Raw genomic sequence first — 18,406 nt, 5'->3', positions numbered from 1 at the left:
TTTCCTTTTTGGGGTCATAGATAACAACTTGATTGAAGCTATGCAGGAACATTGGTTGTATGAAAAACCCAAGTTGGGTCCCAAAAAAGAAAAATGAAGGAAAAGAGTGAAGTCAGGGAAAAACGCTCTATGTACAATTTGATTGATGCTGCATTTACTGAGGCTATACTGCCCTCTGCTGGATAGATGAGAAATAGCAGTACCTTCCTTTGACGCGCTCCCTGTATTGGTGATCATTAGAAACTAGAGACATGTTTTGTGACATGTAAAACCTAAAACAATGCACTCGGATTGGCTAAAACATTATGACTGACAGGAGAGGGAGTGGGTTCTGACCTATGAGAAGACTGAGAGGGGGCTGGCAGGTGGGGAAAGCCCTGAGCAGGTCCAATAGTCCGAGGCTGGGGTCTCTGACATAGAGGTTGTAGTCGGCTGATCCCTGTTTACTACACAGCTCCTGTAGTCTCCTCCTCTCGCCACTGTCTCCTGTACACTCTACCAGGGAACGAAGAAATGTCTGGAGGGAGGGAGAATAGTATCAGACACAGATTTAAGCCTAGTTCTGGACTAAAAATAAGATTTTAAAAATGCCGCCCTACGGGACTCCCAATCACGGCCGGTTGTGATACAGCCTGGATTCGAACCAGGGTCTGTAATGACGCCTCTAGCACTGCAGTACCTTAGACCACCGCGCCACTCGGGAGCCCATGCTCAGTAGAACCTAGACTAAAGAGTCTCTGTCCTACTGCAGTGCAGTAACCTTTCAGACAGGGTCTGAACTGGGTAGTTCAGGTATAGATGGTGAAAGTAGAAGGTACCTTCTTAGGGACAGTCCTGAGCTCCAGACTCCAGGTGAGCACGTAGTGTAGAGTGCTGTTCTCTGGGATGTAGGAGGGGAGCTGAGCAGCTGGAGGGGAAACAACACTGAATCAACTTTACATCGATTACAGATGTGAGTAGTTACATGCAGTTTTATATAGCTTAAATGTCATGACTAAATCGCAATATAACTTAGAGACTATAAACACACAATGTCCCTGTCCTGTGTATGACTAGAGAGAACAGCATACATTTTTTCTTGGTGTCTTTGCGCAGTGAGAGCTGGACACGGTGGCTCCTCTGGTCCTGCAGGCACAGTCTCTGGAGCAGCTCCCCCACCTCGGAGGATCTGTTTGGGCAGAGCACGTCAAGCGAGTCCCCAGGCTGGTAGGCCATCGGATGTGCCTAGGTACTCAGAGGAGAAGATGGAGTAAAGAAACTAGTTTAACCACCATTTTGAACTACTGACCAGTATATTTGGTCTCTGCATAATATTTTGTACTGAGTGTACAAAATATTAAAGGACACCTGCTCTTTCCATGACATAGACTGACCAGGTGAATCCAGGTAAAAGCTATGATCCCTTATTGATGTCACTTGTTAAATCCACTTCAATTCAGTATAGATTCTCTGTAGCTCAATTGGTAGAGCATGGCGCTTGTAACGCCAGGGTAGTGGGTTCGATCCCCGGGACCACCCATACGTAAAAATGTATGCACACATGACTAAGTCGCTTTGGATAAAAGCGTCTGCTAAATGGCATATTATATTATTATAAGGGGAGGAGACAGCTTAAATAAGGATTTTAAGCCTTGAGACAATTGAGATATGGATTGTTTATGTGTGCCATTCAGAGGGTCAATGGGAAAGAAAATATTGAAGTGCCTTTGAACGGGGTATAGTAGTAGGTGCCAGGCGCACCGGTTTGTGTCAAGAACTTCAATGCTGCTTTGTTTTTCACTCTCAACAGTTTCCCGTATGCATCAAGAATGGTCCACCACCCAAAAAGTTCATCCAGCCAACTTGACACAACTGTGGGAAGCATTGGAGTCAACATGGACCGGCATCCCTGTGGAACACTTTTGACGCCCTGTAGCGTCCATGCCCCGACAAATTGAGGCTGTTCTTAGGGAAAAAGTGGGGGGTGCAACTCAATATTAGGAAGGTGTCCTTAATGTTTTGTACACTCAGTGTATATAGTAAGAAAGGCCTGCCACTCACTGAGATGTCCAGCTCTATCAGAAGGGCTGTTTTAACTGAGTCATCTCTGGTCAGCTGGACTGCCCTGGAGATTGGAACCTCGTGTAGGGTCTCCTTACTGACCGGAGCATTGGTCTGGGGGGGGGGGGGGGGGGGGCAGGATATGGAAAGTGTGTCTGGTGATGTTATCATTCAAACAAATATGAGTGAGAGATGTAAACAATGTCATAGTGCAAAAAAAAAAAAACAGTATTACCACAACCCACCTCTTCTTCTATGGTGGCTTCCTGGAGCGTGACATCCAGGTAGGGTGGAGGCAGAGCAGGGACATTGAGGGCAGACTCAGACAGCGGGGGCAAGGAGCGTGTCAGAGAGACCTCTACAACAGCAGGGGGTGCTCCACTCCGTGTCTCTAACACTGACTTGGGATCAGTGACAACAATATCTAGTTTAGGAGCAGTCCTATTGTTGTTGGTCAATGACACTGGTCTGAGATCAGTAACTGCACTCCCTGTCTCAGAGGCTGCTTCTGTAACTGCTAGAGAAACTGATTTGGGCTCAGTCTTAGCACTCTCTGACTCCGCTGCTGTTTTGAGTGAGCCAGAGCTCTGGGGTTCTGATTCGTTAAGACTCATGAGGTGGAGTTTGACATCTGTCGCTGATGATTCGGGTGTTTCGTTCAACGATGCTCTCAGGTCCCTTACATGGCCATCCCTCTCAGGCTGAGGGGCGGCCATCTTGAATAACGCTCCTCTGATGGCCTCCCACAGTCCTTCAAGCCAGGGTTCCAACACCAACTCAAGCCTAGACACACACACACACAGGACAGGGTTTGGATTAGGAGTTAAAATATTAACATGGGGAACCCCCTAACAGACCACCACAAACTGAAGCCTGGACAGAAAGCAAAGTCCACTCAGACTCAGAGATAAGCACTGTGAAGGATCCGAAAGGTCATGTGCCACATACCACAAATGAGATGACATGAGGTAAATGGGGAAAGTACATTCAAAGTGTGTCTGTATTGATACCACTTTTATTGCTACTGATTGAAGAAGACATTGTGCCCCTACTTTAAAGCTTCTTAGGTGAGTGCCAGGACTTGATGAGTGTTTCTCATACATCAACATGTAACAAAATGTATTATTTTCCCTATTAAAAAACCTTGGGCATTACCCTACACCATCATCTGCATGTCCTGTTGCGTAGAAATGTTTAGCACCAAGTTCCTGTAGACGGCCGTCAATAGTCTTCCCACAGTTGCAGAAATTTTCATAGTTTGTATCACCCAGAGCTGGAGGACAGAGAAAAACAAGATATTGATCATCACACGTAATGTATCAATGAATCTGTTATTTTAAAGCCATCAAATAAGATAAAGATGAAGGTTGTAGCAATTAATCTCAGCACTAGGCATTTAGTCTTAGGCACACACTAATCTGTCGTGGACTGACTATTTAAACATAAATGGTACCGTAGAACTGTCTTTATACTATGGGCACCAATTGATAAAGAGCAGCAATAGTTCCGGTGCTTGGGTTTTTCATCACTGGTTATTTGGACAAATCACAATTTCACAGGTGTTAGCATCTTTCGAAATTTGGAAGGGGAGGGGACATTTGACCCATACACCTTACTTGCAGAGAGAGAGAGAGAGAGAGCTCCTCATTCCAGTTCTGCTCCACATTCTAGCATCTATTTTCTCAACATGTATGGACCTGGAACTTAATCGAGCACCTGACCAATTACGCAATAATTTAGTTCTGGGTTAACCAAGATTAGGCACACACTCCTTCCTTACCTATAAGAGCATAGCAGAGGTGTGAATAGTGGTCGCTGGGCAGGGTCTTTTTCTTGATATTCTTCACAAACTTCAGGGCAGTGTCTGGTGGGTCCCCATCCCCAGTGGTAGACACAACAAACACCACAGGAGCACTCTCCTTCTCCAAGTTAAACTGAGGGGATACAAAAACAGGATCAGTATTCATACCAGAGCAGAAAAGACCAGCGGTAACAACAACTCTGCCACAAATGCACTCATACAGACCTAGTTTTGTTTCCTTATCAGCTTGACACACATCAGTGTTGTGCCCGCATTGGAATACAAGCCAGGGCAGGTTAACACTATTTTGTCAATTTTACCTTCTCTCCTTCACTCAAGCAGTAGATGTCAGCAACCAGTCCCCTCTCCTCGGCCTCGTCAGCTATCCCCTCGGCTATGGACTGCGCCTGGCCTTTCTGAGACCCGTACAGAACCAGGAACCGGGGCTTCACCTCACAAGGCATTCTGCTGGACAAGTGGAATGAAATATGTCAGTGTAACTTGACGTTACAGCAAGCTGTTACAGTGAGTGTATCATATCTATAATAACTGTTGTGGCAACATTGTCAACAACAAAACATTGGGCAAAAATCGACATCGACATGCTGGATTGTAAACTGAGAAACATCATCCATGACACTGATCCTTCTATCTCAACAGGCTACACACCGACAGAATAAAACTGTGAATTCAGAAAATATCATCATCCTCTAAAGGTCCACGACTGACTGCATGTCATGTATTGTATTGTACATACACAATCGAAAAGTTGAAAAGCTAGTCGCAGATCCCGGTGAAACTCATTTTCTAACATTGTAGAAAATACATATTTGAACACACTCAGCGCTTTATAAAACTTACCCGGAAGTTACGTCACGTTTGACGCACGGCACGCTGTCGCCCAGCAAGGAACAACTTGTCCCTATGCAGAATGTGCAGAACTATGTGTATGCACTTGGATTTGTGCCCATTTATTTATCAAACGCATAACATAACACGAACTTATTCTCTCTGATATGAGGATTTTTTTGGAGAACAGCTCTCTGTAACTCCATGAGATTCGCTTATCATCCAACTGGACTGTCATTTAAACTCCAGAGTGCCAGTCTTCCAGCACTAGACAGTGGCCAGAATCTAAACTCAGTGGTGGAGCTAGAGCCCAATCTCCCTCCAGCAGGTGGCGTTTTTTCGTTGTTTCGCCCACCAAGCAACGAGTTTTTGTCCTCCAGCAGGTGGCGTTTTTTCGTTGTTTCGCCCACCAAGCAACGAGTTTTTGTATGGAGGTCAACAAGAAAATGTATGGCTTATTTGCTACATTAGTTTTTTTTGATCTAATAGAAGTTTCGTAATGCTTAAGTTGTTACGAGTGTACTGATATAAGTAGGACACGTGACATCCCAGCAACTTTGAGAAAAAACACTTTATATCAGAGTATATAAAGGCCTGTTCATGACATGATGAGGCTAGTAGTATAGCGTCCAGTAGCGGTCAGTGCCGTTTAAGATGAGATTAAGATGTCTGCTAAAATGACTAAAATGTTTTTAAAAATGAGGGAGGACGATTTTTTGGGGGGATGACTGTCATTCCTATTCTATTCACCCAGTTCAATGTAACAGCGATAGGTTTAGGCTACTACATGACACTCAAATTTATCCTATACCCATCATGAAGTTTCTACAACCTAGCCTATGAATGAACATTTACAACGTAGGTGCACACAGGTCGAGATACAAATTTGAGGTGAGAAACAGTGACACATGGACAGACACATTCAATACTGCCTCGCACACTCTTGCGATCTAGGGTGTAATCATTAGTCCAACAGTTGCAAACGAGAGTTTCATTTGGACAAATTCAGGTATTTATATCACTGTTTAGTTCCGTTTGCTTCCATTTAAGAAACGTTTTTCAACAGAATCGGCAGAATTAATAAACCCCTGATCACACGTAAACGCAGTTCAGTTTCATAGCAGCCACGTTGTATTCCTTCTCGCATCTATGCGCTCTCCTCCTCTCACCTTTTCCCTACACTTATGGACTTCAATGCACAACACATCAGCTGTATGTGACCAGGCAAAAACACCTTTCCAAGCCAAACCATATCATAGCTGCTACACACAGCCTACATCGTTGTCACCATATTAGCTAAAGTAACGTCATAGTCAACATAGCTAATAGAACTAACGTGTTAGTAAACCCACTACAATCATGCAGTAAAGTTACAGTGTACAGTCAGTAAGCAGTTTAGCACTTACACCGGCAGGCCCCGGTGGCAATAAATTAGTAAAACCAAAAGCTTACCTTGACTTGGAAGAGTTCCAGTGTTGTGTTGGAGAGTCATTGCCATCTACCTAACATAGAATCCCTCTGTTTGAGCAGGGTGTTTGAGTAGGCTAAACTAGCTAGCTGCATTTGCTAGCTAAGTAAATGAAACTGAAAGTGAATAAAAAAATTACAAAATATCTCTCTATCTCTCTCTTGCTTCTCCTTCATTTTGGAATACATTAATTTGTTCAAAACAGTTCAACTATTGTATTTCTCTCACTTTGAGACAACTACTCACCACATTTTATGCACTGCAGTGCTAGATAGCTGTAGCTTATGCTTTCATTACTAAATTCATTCTCTGATCCTTTGATTGGGTGGACAACATGTCAGTTCATGCTGATAGGTTGGAGGACATCCTCCAGAAGTTGTCATAATTACTGTGTAAGTCTATGAAAGGGGGTGAGAACCATGAGCCTCCTAGGTTTTATATTGAAGTCAATGTACCCAGAGGAGGACGGAAGCTAGCTGTCCACCGGCTACACCATGATGCTACCCTACAGAGTGCTGTTGAGGCTACTGTAGACCTTCATTGCAAAACAGTGTATTTTAATAAATTATTTGGTGACGTGAATATATGTAGTATAGTTTTATCTAAAAAGTATAACTTTTAAAATGTTGTAATATTATTATTATTATTATTATTATTCACTGTGGAGGATGTTCCTCTGAGGAGCCTCCACTGATAGCGTCTCTCCCCATTGAATACAGGCGTTTGACGTCAACAACCCTCATCTAATATTCAAAAAAGATTGCAATTATGAGATGTACTTCTTCTTCAGTGGGGTTTTTCGGCGGTTGGCATCCAACGTTATGGTGCATTACCGCCACCTACTGTACTGGAGTGTGGGCCAGAGACAGGGATAATCTAAATCCTACCTACCAGCACCGTTGCTCTTAAAAAAGAGAACAAAATATTTGATACTATATCTAATGACGTTCTACTCAATATACTCTTTAAACTAATCTCTGTATCCCCTTCTCCCTCATACTAGATCTCATCCTCTCTCTTTCCCTCTGATATTGCCCACACTGTAGCAATTCATGCTCCACGGTCTCTGTTTCCTGACAATAATCACACTTTCCTGTTGGATGCTTTCCTATCACATTTAATGTCTTATTCAACTGGCTGTGTCCCACCCTTAATCTTGTAAAAATAGCCTCCTCTCTTCTGTCCCTTCCTGCCGTCCTCCCCTCCCCGACTTTCCTCTGTACTTTAAATAAATGCATTCCCTTATTATCTCTATTCAACTGCTCCTGCCATCTCTGCACCATCCCTGTATATATCAGTCTTTTTGCCTCTGCCTTGCTCATTGAAACTTCAACGTCAACATCCCCACTACTAAGTGCTTGTTTAGTCAGTACATCTACTGCCTCGTTCCCCTTCACCCCCACATGGGTTGGGACCCATCTGGCCTTATATACAGCCAGATGATCTGTAATGCATTTCCCGACTTCCACCCCACATACCTGCACTACAAATGCTGACCCAGTACGTCCTGTCCTTGGATCTTTTGAACCATCTGTGTAAATGGCCACAAAATCCTGATACACAGTATCCAGACGTCTCCTAAACAAATCAGATGGATCAACACTCTCCCTATCTTTCTGTAGTCTCTCCAACACTTCTCGATCAACTACTGGAGGCGGGAGTAGCCATGGTGGATTTACAGGAATAGCTACCGTTAGACTAAACTCCCTCCAATACAATCCCATCTCCTTCGCCTGGGTATTACCCACCCACCCAAAGCTTGTGTTCTGTCTTCGCTCATGTTCCCAGCATGCCTGTAAAAACTATTTCACCCCATGTCCCTGTAGGTTGACCCAATAATGAATTGCCAGCTGCTGTCTCCTAATCTGCAACGGCATATCCCCCATCTCCACCTGTAATGCAGCCACTGGGGACGTCCGAAACGCCCCACTACTTATTCTGAGTCCTTGCCCCTGTATGACATCTAGCCTTTCCAGTGAGGTCCGGGCTGCCGAACCATACGCTATACTGCCATAGTCTATTACAGATCGGATCAATGCAACATACATGGTCCTCAATGAGGAACGCCCAGCCCCCCAATCCTTCCCCGTCAGATAGCGCATCACATTTAGCACCTTCTTAGACTTTCCCACCACTCTCTCAATGTGTTCGGCCCAGATCAGTCTAGTGTCAAAGTATACCCCAAGGAACCTGAAGGCCCCCATCCTCTCCAAGTTTCTTAAATATAACCTCTAGCATACCTCATCTCCCACCTTCATCCTGGTAAAGAACACTGTTTGAGTTTTCTCTACAGAGAACCTGAATCCCCACATTAATATAATGAGATGTATCCACCAATCCAAAGAAAATTTAGGCGGGAGCTAGACAGCCCGCAATGCCACTTTGTGGACAATTGTTAGGGCGGAGAGACGTGTATCTTGTCAGTATATCCATCATATTTGGTGGAGCTGACACACAACGGCATTAGCTAACTCACAAGTCAAATGTTTAATACTTTCCGGACGATTTGGGCTGGATGGCCAATGCAATGAGCCAAACAATACCAGTGAAACTGAAAAATGAGCTGTCTATGAATTCACTCAAATTAACATTTTCACCCCAACGTACATTATCAAGCTAATACAGTCAAGTTTTAAACCAGGGGTGTCAAACGTACGGCCCGCGGGCCGGATCAGGCCCGCAAACGGGTTTAATCCGGCCCGCGAGATGATAAAAAAAAAAAAAAAAAGTTTTTTTTTTTTTTTTTTTTTTTTAAGTATAAAAATGCGCTGCAATTTATCAATAAAATAAACTGCTGTTCCAATTGCGTCCACTGGATGGCGCAATAGCAATTGTGTTAAGCAAGCAAACTGTTTATACCGGGGCAGAGCAAGTAGGTCAAGCACGTGCAGCCAATGAGCTACTTTGTTTTGCCCGCGATATTTATTACGGCTTCTACTTTTAACATTATGTGCTTTGGCACCCTCATTGCCCCAATATGTCTCTGTCAAAAAAGAGAAAAGTGGACGCAGAGTGCAGAGTGTTCCAAGAAAAATTGTCATCCTATTTAATCACGGAATTTAATGGGAAAGCTGTATGTTTGGTGTGTTCAGAGCATGTTGCAGTGCTGAAAGAATATAACCTTCGTCGCCACTATGTGAGTCTTCATGCCGACAAATATGACAACTTTCAAGGACAGCGGAGATGAGAGAAGGTGAATGAACTGTTGGCGGGTCTGAAGAAACAGCAGTCTGTGTTTACTCACAGCCGAGACATCAGTGACGCTGCAGTGAAAGCTAGCTACCTCATTGCTAATGAAATCGCAGTGGCTTCAAAACCATTTAGTGAGGGTGAATTTGTAAAAACATGCATGATGAAGGCAGCGGAGATTGTGTGCCCTGAAAAGCGGCAGGCTTTTGCAAATATCAGCCTGACAAGAAACACAGTTGCAGACAGGATTTCCGATCTTTCAGTGGATTTGGACAGCCAGTTGAAGCAAAAAGTAAAGTCATTTATTGCGTTTTCGGTTGCAATTGATGAAAGCACGGACATTACAGATGTTGCACAACTGGCAATTTTTTCATCCGCGGAGTTGATGACACATTGACCGTCACCGAGGAGTTCGTGGAGTTGGTGCCGATGACAGATACAACGACAGCAGCTGATATTTTTACCGCACTCGTCGGCGTGCTGGACAGGGTCGGAGTGGACTGGTCCTGCGCTGTCAGCCTGGCTACAGATGGTGCGCCCTCAATGATCAGGAAAAAAGCAGGCGTTGTGACAAAGTTCAGAGAGAAAGTGCAATCTGCAAATGGAGGACGTGATTTTTTGACTTTTCACTGTATTTTGCACCAGGAGGCTTTGTGTTGCAAGTCATTAAAGATGGATAACGTCATGAAGGTGGTCATCCAAACTGTTAATTTCATCCGATCCAGAAGCCTGAATCACCGTCAGTTTGACAGCCTTCTCAGAGAGAAAGACCACATCTATGGCCTGCCATACCACACTGAGGTAAGATGGTTAAGCCGAGGTGCTGTGCTGAGGCGTTTCTTTGATTTACGAGAAGAAATTGAACAGTTCATGGAAGAAAAGGGCAAACCAGTGTTAGAATTTCATTCCGCAGAATGGATGCCGGACCTTGCATTTATGGTGGATGTTACAGAGCACCTGAATAACTTGAACAAACAGCTGCAAGGGCGCAACAAAGTTGTCACGCAGTATTATGACAGCATACGTTCTTTCAAGTTGAAGCTGTCATTGTGGGAGACGCAACTTGCCGGTGGTGATGCAGCTCACGTCCCCTGTCTGAAAAATGTGTGCGCGACCCAACATGTGGCAGACATGAAGCGGTTCAAAGATAAAATAACTGGACTGTTACGGGAGTTTGAGCAACGCTTTCAGATTTATGTTTATATGTTTTTATGTTGATGTGCTATTGTTTTTAATTGCTTTTATTTTATTTGTATATTTAATCTATTCTTGACTCTGTGGTTCTTGCACTTGTTTGGGGAACAGGATTTCATTATTTTTATCTACATTTCTGCCTGAGAAATGACACCCTGATATAGTTCTGTGATCTGTGATATACTTCTGTGAATCACTGAGGCATTGTGTGTTTGTGTGTTCTTTGTCCTCAGAACTTTCAAATAACTTGAGGTGTTTTATGATTAATAGTGATGTTGTGCTTTTGGACACTGTCCTCAGGCTCCAGCTTTATGTTTATATGTTTTTATGTTGATGTGCTATTGTTTTTAATTGATTTTATTTTCTTTGTATATTTAACCTATTCTTGACTCTGTGGTTCTTGCACTTGTTTGGGGAACAGGATTTCATTATTTTTATCTACATTTCTGCCTGAGAAATGACACCCTGATATAGTTCTGTGATCTGTGAAACAGTTCTGTTAATCACTGAGGCATTGTGTGTTTGTGTGTTCTTTTTCTTTAGAATTTTCAAATAAACTTGACGTGTTTTATGATTAATAGTGATGTTGTGCTTGTACTATTTTGGACACACTGTCCTCAGGCTCCAGCTTTATGTTGTATGTTGATCGTATTAAAGCAAAGAAAACAATCTGAAGTTGTTGTTTTTAAGTTATATATACCATGATTTTTCCGGTCCGGCCCACTTGGGAATAGATTTTCCTCCATGTGGCCCCTGAGCTAAAATGAGTTTGACACCCCTGTTTTAAACTCTCTGAAGCGGAGTATTTTCATCACCGTTGGTGTCTTAACTTCAGCACCAAAATATGTATCTTCAGCGCGAAAAAACAAGACAAGAGTGAAAAGAGTGATAGAATCGCGAGACTGGAAGAACCGATTTGGCAACGTGATGAAAGGAATTTTGCGGATTTCTAAAATATTTAATAAATCCAAACCTTTTATGCACAACATCTGTCTCAAAACGTTAATTGTATAAAAGGCAACTGAAATATATCTTCACAATATCGTTTAAAAAAATCGAATCGTTGATTTATCAACTTCCCCTTTTTCTACTTGGTCTCGCCCTCCCCGCCCATCGATCCTTCTAGAAGTCGCCGGCAGACTAGTGCTACCAGGTCTACCAACACTCCGCTTCTTCACGGATAAAAGTCTGAATTTCATCGGTGGACGCTTCTGAAGTGTCGCCGTCTTTCGGGCAATATGTCCGCTATGGGGCAACTCGCCTTCGATGAGTATGGACGGCCGTTCATCATCATCAAAGATCAGGATAAGAAGACTCGGTTATCGGGCCTTGACGCACTGAAGGTATAATGGATTTAGCAAGTCAGCTACCATGCTACTTCACCATGCGTCAGCATCTTATCAAGGCAAATGCAGAACACTTGCAACATCAGACCCACTTGTTTAACTAGAAAGTTGGCTAGCTAGGTATTATAACATTATGGGCCAATGCATATGCCTAGTTCATGTTGTAGAAGTGTACTAGCTAGCTCTCAAGTTGTAACGTTATTATGGCTAGCTAGCAACGCCATGCTAGTATGCCCATGTGCTTATTTTCTGAAGACGCCACAGTGAGGCGCGGCTGGTTGTCAAATAAACAATGAAATTAGCTAGCTAACATGCCACCATCAGTTCTGTGTTTTATCACTTATAGTTATTTTTTTTAACATGCCGCATGTAGTCATGGCGTAGCTAGTCAACGTAGGTAAAGTCGTTTAGCCACACGGTTAGTTGGATAGTCTAACTCAGCTGACAAGATTTGTCAGTTGCTTCTTGACAGTTAATGAAGAAGCTTGACCGTCATTTGTCAAAACTTGCCATCAAGCCAGTGGTTCCCAGATGTCTTGATTTTATTTGGTTCTAGTTTGATTCCTGCAGAATCCCAGCCTCTGAAGAAATTCACTAATGTGATTTTGTGTTTTGCAGTCTCACATCATGGCAGCAAAGGCAGTTGCCTCGACGCTGAGGACCTCTCTAGGACCAAACGGTAAGCCCAAATAAACACAGCCACGCTGAAGCTTATTCATTAACAGAGCTATAAAGGAACTTCTAGTATTGGTGTGTGCCCCATCCCTCTGGTTACTCAACACAGTAACGGCTACCTAAAGCTACACATTCATCATGCAGTACATGTAATTATTATTATTATTATTATTATTTTTTGGTCATTTAGCAGACGCTCTTATCCAGAGCGACTTACAGGAGCAATTAGGGTTAAGTGCCTTGCTCAAGGGCACATCGACAGATTTTTCACCTAGTCGGCTCGGGGATTAGAACCAGCGACCTTTCGGTCACTGGCACAACGCTCTTACCCACTAAGCTACCTGCTACCTACCTTTAATCCCCTTTTCCTCTTTTCTACAGGTTTGGACAAGATGATGGTTGACCGGGATGGAGAGGTGACCGTCACCAACGACGGAGCCACCATCCTCAGCATGATGGATGTGGACCACCAGATCGCCAAGCTCATGGTGGAGCTCTCCAAGTCTCAGGACGACGAGATCGGAGACGGGACCACCGGAGTCGTTGGTACGGGACCCTACAGATTTATGAGTCTCCCTGATTGGTCTGACTCATTAGCTTACTAATTAAACAATTGTGGTCTCTTGCATCGCTATCCAGTGCCTTAGACCACCCGAGTGGCGCGGTGGTCTAAGGCACTGCATCGCAGTGCTAGCTGTGCCACTAGAGATCCTGGTTCGAATCCAGGCTCTGTTGTAGCCGGCCGCGACCGGGAGACCCATGGTAAATGTAATAGTTCCTTTTTTTTTGGTGCTAATCTGGACATTGGATTAATGTTGCAGAATGCTTCCCCTTCCTTACTCCAGTCACGCTGTCTCCAGTGCGTGGGCTGGCATTGACAGGGGATACAGCAGCATGGCTCTCATTTCTCTCATCTAGGACCTTAATCTTACATGGGGCTTATGAGACAGCTGATAATTTCTCAAATCCATGCTCATATTATCTGCAATTCTTTCTATGATAAGATTGTGTTTATCAATGCAGAATCATATTAGTACACTCATCCTAACTTACTCATCTCCCCTCTCCAGTGCTGGCTGGTGCTCTCCTGGAGGAGGCAGAGCAGCTGCTGGACAGGGGCATCCACCCCATCCGTATCTCTGACGGGTACGACCAGGCCGCCAAGATCGCCATCGCACAGTTGGACAAGATCAGTGAGACCTACCCGTACGACCCTAGCAACACAGAGCCACTCATCCAGACTGCCATGACCACACTGGGATCCAAAGTGTGAGTCTCACTGGCAGTTTGTGTTTTTTGTGGTCGTCACGGCAACTTTCGGGAATTTCATTTATGGTCCAGCTAGCGGTTGCCTTTTATTGTTTGCATGTCTACTTGGGTTCTTTTTATATATTTTTTGTTATTGTGCAAAGAGCACATGGTTCCTTTACAAAGATGAATGATACACAAATTGATTCGGCCCATCTGGAAAGTAGGTTTAATTTATTTGTGAACCTGGTCATTGGTTTCATAAGGTCTCATACAGATTTCTCTCCCTCATGTTCCCTTTCTCAGGATCAACCGCTGCCACAGACAGATGGCGGAGATTGCAGTGAACGCTGTCCTGACTGTGGCGGACATGAACCGTAAGGATGTGGACTTTGAGCTGATCAAGATGGAGGGCAAGGTGGGAGGCAAGCTGGAGGACACACAGCTCATCAAGGGAGTCATCATAGACAAGGAGTTCAGCCACCCTCAGATGCCCAAGGTACACAGCTCAGGATAGTTCACTGTAATAGTGTTGACTTTTAGGCTAGCATGAACCTCATCAGAAGGTAGTGGTACCTCATCCAAGGTACAAACCCAGCCATACAGTTGATACAAACAAGGGTCATGTTAGCACACCTTCTCAGTCACCTCAGATCCAACCAAGAGGGTAAACTAGGATAGACTAGATCAGTAACTCTTCTTCCCCTCCCTTACTCCAGTCACTCTATCCCCAGTGGAGTGGTCTGGCATTGACAGGGGATACAGCACCACGGCTCTCTCGCCTCTCTCATCTAAGACTATCTTAAATTAGGCTTGTGAGAGAGCTGACAATTTCTGTAGATTTAGAGGTAATATTTTTGTCCATCCAAGTCCAAAGCACTCTCTTTTTAATTGTATTTAGCCAGATAATTTGTGCTGGATGATTTATCTTCTACAATAATCGACGGTACTATTTTACCCTCAGCTCCTGAAAGACACAAAGATGGCCATCCTGACCTGTCCGTTTGAGCCCCCTAAGCCCAAGACCAAGCACAAGCTGGACGTGACCTGTGTGGAGGAATACAAGGCCCTGCAGAAGTATGAGAAGGACAAGTTCCTGGAGATGATTAAACAGGTCAGTTACAGGACCTTTAGGACTTAATATTTCTCTATAGCACAGCTGCAGACTGTTAATTCCAGCCATTCAGTCTGGATAACTTAAAGATGTGTATATGAAGTTCCCCTTATCTCCTTTAATCTAATTGAATATGATCTAAACTAACAATACTGTTTTTCGAAACCAGATAGTGCAGTTAACTGAATGTAATTTGATGAAATAACATGAATAAGTGAAAAATAATGTAAAATTATAACTGCTTTTTCAGATCAAGGATACTGGCGCTAACCTGGCCATCTGCCAGTGGGGCTTTGATGACGAGGCCAACCACCTGCTGCTGCAGAATGAACTGCCTGCCATCCGCTGGGTCGGAGGGCCTGAGATCGAGGTAAGACGCACACCGTCACACACATCTTGCCATCTAGCTACTAAAGGTGATGGGGGGGGGGGGTTCGCCAATGTATTTATGCATTGTGTTTTCTCCTCCCTCAGCTGATTGCCATAGCGACAGGAGGCCGCATCGTGCCACGGTTCTCTGAGCTGACCGCTGAGAAGCTGGGCTCAGCCGGTGTCGTCAAGGAGATCTGCTTTGGCACAACCAAGGACCGCATGCTGGTCATCGAGGAGTGCAAGAACTCCAGGGCAGTCACCATCTTCATCCGTGGAGGAAACAAGATGGTGGGTGGACTGGTAGTCTGCTAATGTTGACTGTTAAAATAGATTATTCTGAGGCAACTGATAATCAGTTAATGTAGACAGCTGTGATTCCTCATCAGTGGTATCTCTAGGTCAGGGATGGACAATTCTGGTCCTGGAGGGCCACCAGTGTACAGGCTTTCATTGCAGCCCAGCACTAACTGTTTAATTTCCCTGTCAGATCATTGAGGAGGCTAAGCGTGCGCTGCATGATGCACTGTGTGTCATCCGTAACCTGGTCAGAGACAACCGCATCGTGTACGGGGGCGGAGCCTCTGAGATCGCCTGTGCCCTCGCTGTCAACCAGGCCGCTGACAAGGTAGTGTACATGCACACAGTATCAGGTGAAATATCTAAAACCTTGTATTTGACTGGCATCAAGAGTGTACCTCGGAGTAACAGTAATAGCCTGATGGTGGTGGTGGTGATGACTCTGAAACAAAGCAATGTGCTCATACGTCTCCATCTCTCTCTCTGCAGTGCCCGTCCCTGGAGCAGTATGCCATGCGTGCATTTGCTGATGCCCTGGAGGTGATCCCCATGGCCCTGGCAGAGAACAGCGGGCTTAACTCCATCCAGACCATGACAGAGGTCCGCGCCAGGCAGGTCACCGAGAACAACCCCGCCCTGGGCATCGACTGTCTGCACCTCAACACCAACGGTAAGGACAGACTCACAAGTTGGTAAATGTAAATTTTGGTGTATCCAATATTCACAATGTTAAATGTTTTCATTCACCTGCCTAGGGGCTACAGCTAAACACTTAATATGAAGCATTACTCTTTAATATAGCTGTAGTTGTTATTGATGTGGATCATTTTCTCTGTCCTAGACATGAAGCAGCAGCATGTAATTGAGACACTGCATGGGAAGAAGCAGCAGATCTCTCTGGCCACCCAGGTGGTCAAGATGATCCTGAAGATCGACGACATCAGAAGCCCGGGAGAGTCTGAGGACTAAGGACCCCACCCAGACACCTACCCCCACTGAGCGCGTGCCAGGCTCGGCCCAGTCTTCTAGAACTCAGCAGTGTTCTAATCTAGAATATTCCGGAACGGAGGCGTTCTATAATTACTGCTTTAGAATGTTCTAGAACTCTACTCTGCGAAGTTCTAGAAGTTCTAGATTTCGTCCGTGTTCTAGAATGTTAAGTGTCATAGGCCTTTAGGGACTTGTCCAGCACAGTCTCCAACCCTGCGTACCATTATTTATCATTTGATACTGAAACTGCCCTCTCCTTCAAACTGATGTAGTGCTGAAGTCATCAATAAAATGTTGGTCTGTGAAATTTCTGTACCGTGTGGATTTTCACCCTTTATGATACAAATATGCTTGTGCAATACTGTTAATTGATTCATTTGAGTACACTTGTCACTATTGCTCTTGTAGGTAAAAATAATTATATGCACCTTGTCAACAAAACAAATTAATATGAGATGGTAGGCACATTGAAGCTTTGCTCTTAAAGTATTTTTAAAAACCTCCCGCTTTGGGCTGGATGTGTCAGTGTAGTTCATACATGCATAATATGAGAAATTACTGTCTTCCCTCAATTAGCCACGAAATCCCTAGTTTAAAAGCAACTTAACTTGAAGCTGTTCTGTGGCATTTTCCCTACATTTCACCACATGTGGGCCAGCCCCCTAGCAAATTGGCCCTTCCATTTAAGCAACAGCTAGCAGTGGACACAGCAGAGAGGGAGCAATGATGTGGTTTTCAGGGACCACTTTTAGCTTGTCAGAACTACTAGCTAAAAAGTATACGGGAGAATCTAACTCACATTTTTCACAGGCACAGTTCACCTAACTTCTTACTGCAAAGCCAGTACTTTGTTTCACAGTACACAAAATAATCATAAAACACCATTACAAATGTGTACAAATCATTGAAGCCACAATGGGTATTCAGTTACTTGGTCTAGTTTTGAAATGTTTATGATGGCATCAAGATGCAGTACTATCAACAGTAAGAAGTCAATGGTGAGAGGGAGAAAAATACTTTTTAAAGCATTTATTAAAGGTTATGAGAAGAACATTTGATGGTCTAGGACAGGGATGGGGGACAACAACAAATCTGAACTCATCATGAGGGGTACTGTGGGTCTGCTTACTCTCACATTGATACCCACACATGCATTCAGAGACCCTATTCTTTTGGGGGCCCTAAGCAACATTCTGATGGGGGATCCCCCCACCTTGTGACCTAAACATTTTGGCAGCCCTCTCTTGACAGTGGAGAGAAGTTTTAGAGTAAATTTCCTGCAATTCTAAACACAAAAGGGGGGCTGCCAGTTGCCCATCCCTGGTCTAGGAAGCTCTAACCTCCTGACTCTTCACTTGAGCTCAATATAGCATTTCTCTCACACAGGGAAGAGCAGGAAGCCACTGAAGGTGTTGCGCAACCAAGCAGAACCATCCAGCACATACTCTTTGGGGAGACGCATGCAGACCACATTCCCCTCCTCCAGCTCTAGAGGCAATGTATTAGATATATACTCATCACCCCCATAATGATTGTACTCATGAGCAAACATCATACTCTGGCTGTTCTTATACAGACTCACACCCATGGTTCCTAAACACAACAGTAGTAGGCTTGATTACCAACAATGACGAGACCGCCTACAGGGAGGAGGTGAGGGCTCTGGGAGTGTGGTGCCAGGAAAATAACCTCTCACTCAACATCAACAAAACAAAGGAGATGATTGTGGACTTCAGGAAACAGCAGAGGGTGCACCCCCCTATCCACATCGACGGGACCGCAGTGGAGAAGGTGGAAAGCTTCAAGTTCCTTGGCGTACACAT

At 44.3% G+C, this 18,406-nt stretch overlaps 2 protein-coding genes across 3 annotated transcripts in view; one reads left to right on the top strand and one right to left on the bottom strand.

Annotated features, from left to right (window-relative positions):
- The window catches only part of LOC311125379 (methionine synthase reductase-like), a 34,303-nt gene extending 29,592 nt beyond the window's left edge, over nt 1-4,711 (bottom strand). The window contains exons 1-9 of one of the 2 annotated variants that reach the window (XM_084199426.1): nt 4,599-4,711; nt 4,162-4,306; nt 3,821-3,974; nt 3,196-3,313; nt 2,286-2,823; nt 2,041-2,154; nt 1,071-1,224; nt 819-907; nt 337-517 (exon numbers count right to left, since the gene is read on the bottom strand). In XM_084199426.1, the coding sequence (XP_084055552.1) occupies nt 337-517; nt 819-907; nt 1,071-1,224; nt 2,041-2,154; nt 2,286-2,823; nt 3,196-3,313; nt 3,821-3,974; nt 4,162-4,305 (1,492 nt within the window). In that variant the 5' untranslated portion in view covers nt 4,306; nt 4,599-4,711. Of the gene's footprint in view, nt 1-336; nt 518-818; nt 908-1,070; nt 1,225-2,040; nt 2,155-2,285; nt 2,824-3,195; nt 3,314-3,820; nt 3,975-4,161; nt 4,310-4,598 lie in introns of both variants that reach the window. The other variant, XM_084199425.1, reaches the window with a different exon arrangement.
- Nucleotides 4,712-11,419: 6,708 nt separating this feature from the next.
- LOC311125380 (T-complex protein 1 subunit epsilon-like) lies at nt 11,420-16,894 on the top strand. Its single transcript, XM_084199427.1, has 11 exons — nt 11,420-11,884; nt 12,506-12,566; nt 12,944-13,108; nt 13,633-13,831; nt 14,117-14,309; nt 14,775-14,924; nt 15,175-15,294; nt 15,399-15,584; nt 15,784-15,921; nt 16,083-16,263; nt 16,435-16,894. The coding sequence occupies exons 1-11, from the start codon at nt 11,780-11,782 to the stop codon at nt 16,560-16,562; spliced, it is 1,626 nt and encodes a 541-aa protein (XP_084055553.1). The 5' UTR covers nt 11,420-11,779; the 3' UTR covers nt 16,563-16,894.
- Nucleotides 16,895-18,406: the final 1,512 nt, after the last annotated feature.

The sequence above is a fragment of the Coregonus lavaretus genome (assembly GCF_964263955.1).
Source record: "Coregonus lavaretus genome assembly, contig: HAP1_SCAFFOLD_595, whole genome shotgun sequence".
Taxonomy (NCBI): domain Eukaryota; kingdom Metazoa; phylum Chordata; class Actinopteri; order Salmoniformes; family Salmonidae; genus Coregonus; species Coregonus lavaretus.
This window is presented reverse-complemented; position numbering and strand designations above follow the sequence as displayed.

What these genes read in the sequence shown, in the direction of transcription:
- LOC311125380 (XM_084199427.1), top strand. Translation starts at nt 11,780, where the DNA reads ATGTCCGCTATGGGGCAACTCGCCTTCGATGAGTATGGACGGCCGTTC. An exon ending in ACCACACTGGGATCCAAAGT is followed by an intron (nt 13,832 to 14,116) that starts GTGAGTCTCACT and finishes TCCCTTTCTCAG; the next exon opens with GATCAACCGCTGCCACAGAC. An exon ending in TCGGAGGGCCTGAGATCGAG is followed by an intron (nt 15,295 to 15,398) that starts GTAAGACGCACA and finishes CTCCTCCCTCAG; the next exon opens with CTGATTGCCATAGCGACAGG.